The 4,880-nt window shown below is 43.2% G+C and overlaps 1 protein-coding gene across 1 annotated transcript; it reads left to right on the top strand.

Moving 5' to 3' along the window:
• Positions 1 to 276: 276 nt before the first annotated feature.
• Positions 277 to 4,589, top strand: PCDH20 (protocadherin 20; the record flags this gene model as incomplete). The annotated part of the gene is made up of 1 exon (XM_082043206.1): positions 277 to 4,589. One exon carries the CDS (start codon positions 277 to 279, stop codon positions 3,199 to 3,201), a length of 2,925 nt encoding a protein of 974 aa, XP_081899332.1. The 3' UTR covers positions 3,202 to 4,589.
• Between the last annotated feature and the right edge of the window lie 291 nt (positions 4,590 to 4,880).

A 4,880-nucleotide genomic window follows, 5' to 3' on the forward strand; every position in this document is an offset into this window, starting at 1 on the left:
ACGGAGGAGAGATGGAGGGAAGAGGAGAGATGTGTTTCACATTGCTGCTGTGGAAAGAAGAGGGGGCAAGCAAACGTTTGGGGGTGTGTAGGGGGATGCCTTGCTTGAGGTGTGCTTGCATGTAGGAGTCTGGGTGCTGCTGGTGTGAAGGGGGGCGAGCTTGAGGTGAAGAAGGAAGAAGAGGGAAGATGGCATGTCCAGCACAAGTGCTTCGGGCGTGGGAGGGAGGCAGGGTGCCCCTGGACCATCCCTGGCAGTGTGTATTTGCTGTGGGCAATGCAGCCCCTGTTGCCTGGAGGTACAGATGGTGATGCCCTGGAAGTAGCTGCTGTACTGAGGAGATGGGGGGAGAGGGAGGATGGCTTCATGTTGCAAATGCCTCACTCCCTGCTTGAAGTGGCAGTGGAGGAGGCAGTAGGCAGTGGGGGGGGCCTGCCTCCTGTCTCCCCTCCTTCTCTAACACCAGCACCTCCCCACACCCCTGTGCCTTTCTCTCCCCAGCACTTGCTCCTCTTCCTGCTCTTCGTTGGACCTTTCAACTGCTTTGCTAGTTACAGCCGTGCCACCGAGCTCTTCTACAGCCTCAATGAGGGGCTGCCCGCTGGCGTGCTCATCGGCAGCCTGGCCCGTGACCTACGGCTGCCAACAGCTGGTGGGCAGCGCCCTGTGGCCTCCCAGCCCCCACTCTCCTTCACCCTGGCCTCCCATGGCTTGGGGGGACAGTATGTGCATCTGGACAACCGTTCTGGAGAGCTGCATACCTCGGCTGTGGAGATTGACCGGGAAGCTCTGTGTGTGGAGAGCAGCGGGTCCACCGTCTTTGAGGGAGCAGCTGTTGTCTCCTCCTCCTCCTCACCCTCATCTGAGTCATGCCTGCTGCTGTTGGATGTGCTGGTGCTGCCACAGGAGTACTTCCGATTGGTGAAGGTAAAAATTGCTATCCGGGATGTCAATGACAATGCGCCCCGCTTCCCTGTTCCCCACATCCACCTCTCAGTGCCCGAGAATGCACCTGTGAACACCCGCCTAGCTATTGAGCACCCTGCCCTTGACCCTGATGTGGGCACCAATGGTGTCCAGACCTACCGCCTGCGAGATAACTATGGTGTCTTCACCCTGGATGTGGAAGAGAATGAGAGCGGGGAGAGGACTCCCTACCTGATTGTCATGGGGGCTCTGGACAGGGAGACACGGGAAGAGTATGTCACAGTCATCATTGCTGAGGATGGGGGAATTCCTCCTCTCGTGGGCAGTGCCACCCTCACTATTGGTATCAGCGACATCAATGACAATTGTCCCCAGTTCAGTGACTCGCAGCTCAACGTCACTCTTTATGGGAATTCCAGTCTAGGGACACATGTGACCACTGTCCATGCAGTAGATATGGACCTTGGATCCAATGCCCAGATCACCTACTCCTACAGCCAGAAGGTCCCCCAGCCATCCAGAGACTTGTTCCATCTAGACGAAAGCACAGGGACTATCTCACTCTCCAATAAAGTTGATGGGGATGCTCCGAGGCTCCACAGGCTGATCATATTGGGGAATGGTCCTGGTTGTATCCCTGCTGTGATCACAGTGCTAGTGACCATCATCAAAGTCATGATGAGACCACCTGAAATTGTCCCTCGTTTCATAGCTAATGAAGCAGAAGGTGTGGTGTACTTAAAGGAACTGGAGCCTATCAACACACCGATAGCATTTTTTACCATCAAAGACCCCGATGAAAAATACAAAGTCAATTGTCATTTGGATGGTGATGGACCTTTCAGACTTCAAGCATACAAACCGTACAATAATGAATACCTGTTAGAGACCACAAAGCCTTTGGACTATGAGACACAGCAGCTGTATGAAATCTCTGTAGTTGCGTGGAACTCAGAAGGATTTCGTGTCAACAAAATAATCAAAGTACAGGTTTTGGATGACAATGACAACTCACCAGTTTTCTCTCAACAGCTGATAGAATTATCCATTGAAGAGAACAATGTTCCCAATGCTTTCTTGACCAAACTGCATGCCACAGATGCTGACAGTGGAGAAAGAGGGCAAGTGTCCTATTTTTTAGGGCCTGATGCCCCTTCCTATTTTTCTTTAGATAAAACCACAGGAGTTCTTACAGTTTTAACCCAACTGGACAGAGAAGAAAAAGAGAAATACAGATACACTGTCAAAGCAGTAGATTCTGGGTTTCCTCCAAGAGAATCAATAGCAACTGTCACCATCACTGTGTTGGATAAAAATGATAATAGTCCAAGATTTATCAATAAGGATTTCAGTTTTTTTGTGCCAGAAAACTTTCCAGGTTTTGGTGAAATTGGAGTTATAAGTGTCACAGATGCTGATGCAGGGCAAAATGGATGGGTTGCCCTTTCAGTTCTGAATGGAAGTGATATTTTTGTCATAGATACTGGAAAAGGAGTTTTGAGAGCTAAAGTGTCCCTGGACAGGGAGCAGCAAAGCTCCTATATTCTGTGGATTGAAGCAGTTGATGGCGGTGATCCAGCCCTCTCCTCTACTGCAAAAATAACTATCCTTCTTCTGGACATAAATGACAACCCCCCTTTGGTCTTGTTTCCTCAGTCTAATATGTCCTATTTGTTGGTCCTTCCTTCTACTCTTCCTGGCTCTCCCATCACTGAGGTCTATGCTGTTGATAAGGACACTGGCATGAATGCAGTCATAGCTTACAGTATCATAGGAAGAAGAGGCCCTCGACCGGAGTCATTTAGGATTGACCCTAAAACTGGTAATATCACCTTGGAAGAATCACTGATGCAAAATGACTATGGCTTGTATCGGCTTCTTGTAAAAGTTAGTGATCACGGCTATCCAGAACCTCTCCATTCCACCGTCATGGTGAACCTTTTTGTCAATGACACCGTTAGCAATGAGAGCTACATTGAAAGTTTGTTAAGAAAGGAGCCTGATATCAGCATAGAAGAAAAGCAGCCACAAATATCCATAGAGCCTACACATAAGAAAATGGAGTCACCATCCTGCATGCCTACCTTGGTAGCTCTGTCAATAATAAGCTTGGGTTCAATTGCTTTAGTAACAGGAATGGGCATTTACATCTGTTTAAGAAAAGGCAAAAAGCATCACAGAGCAGATGAAAACTTGGAAGTACAAATCCCATTAAATGGAAGAATTAATCTGCACATGTTGGAGAAGAAACCAATGGAGATTTCTAACATTTGACATTTCTTTGTGGATAAATCCAACATATGAAAAACCTTGGACAGCTCTGAAACAACTAGCCATGGGTTGTATTGACAGAGGTTGCAATGAAGGACTGCTAATTTATAACTTAATAATATTATAATTGTAAATATCTGTTTACAGTTTTTTAAATTGAAATTCAGTGTACAGCTTTTTTATGAAACCTTAGTACTAACAGCACCCTGTCTATAAAAACATGGACATCATTTGCAGCTTTCATAAATCAATAAGATCAGTGATCATAAAAAAGGGGAAGGTAAGATGATTATTTAAACACAAGTTTTAGAAGTATTTTTAACCACAAGAGGGCATCAGATGCAGGGAAGTGTTCGAGGTACTGTCCATAAGATAAACACAGAGTATATTTTAAATATATTGGTTTTAATATAAATGCACATTGGCATACAGACATTCAACCACACACACAAAAACAGAAATGTCTGTCCCAATGTATGTGTAATTAAAAGAATAAAGACATTAAAATGCACTAGTAATAATAAAAAAGAAAAATGAAAAAACAGAATGTTTATTACCTCACAAGTAAAGCTTATACAGTAGGATAGAAAAGGCATTAACAAGAAGTGCAATTCCTGTTGAGCAAGAATGCAAGATATTGTAATGAGAATCTGAACTGCTGTGATGTATCATCTTTCATTTGCTCCAGATTTCACCTACATTTATCATTTGTTCCAGCAATATGCTGGTCATTTTTTGTGGAAAATAATATTTAATATTTCCTACAGCAAATAATGACAGAACCCCATGCTCATCCTCGTAAACATGCCAGATGCAAGGAAGCAAGGGAATGGCTAAATCTTTAGTTGTCACAGAAGCAGTGATATTTTTGTACTTTGAGCAATCTGTCAGTAGTACTCCATCAGTTTGGTTGTGTAATAGATTTTTTCATGTGATACTTCTGAATCTGATCAGCCAGATGAAAACAAAAATCACTTCATATTCTAAGGAATTATAGGACTTAGTTTGTTCTGACTATTGCTTCTTTCTGATTGGTATTTCCTGTGAAAGATCTTGTTTCTGACTTTTGACAACCATTCCTGGCTCCTTTTCATCAGCTTTGATTTTGGATTAGATCCAAAATCTTACTTGTAAAACTGGTGGCATATTTTCTTGATATTTTATTGTTTGCTGTATCGTCTGCAACAAAGCAGCAGGTTTATCAGTGATGCATCACTTTCACTTCATTTTAAGAGCTGAGAACTATCTTTTGTATGATTATTACATCAAATTTCTCTGTGTGAACAAGATAAATTAGTATTATGCTTAAAATTGATTACTTTGATTGCTGGCATCATATGTCTGTAATGTACCAAAAGTGTTTATATGTCTGCAAATTAAAGCTATATATTTTCATAATAACTTATTCTCTCTCTGTGTTGTAGAATTTTAATTATAAAGCTAAATATTAGTTTTAAGAAATGCATGTTTTGCAAATGCTTGGGTGCTGGCTGTCTTCTCTGACATGTCATAATACTGCTCAAAATTAGTACACCTCAAAACCATAAATGAGAGCTTATACTGTACTTCTTAAAATTACTGGAAAAGACAGTTGTATTTCAGCTGGTGTAAGTGAGGTGGCAGCTGATACCTGTTTTAAAAGTAAGGAATGCAATTTGGGGCAGTTTTTGTTTTTCTCTCTC

This window comes from Streptopelia decaocto, assembly GCF_964273445.1.
Source record: "Streptopelia decaocto genome assembly, chromosome: 1".
Lineage (NCBI taxonomy): Eukaryota > Metazoa > Chordata > Aves > Columbiformes > Columbidae > Streptopelia > Streptopelia decaocto.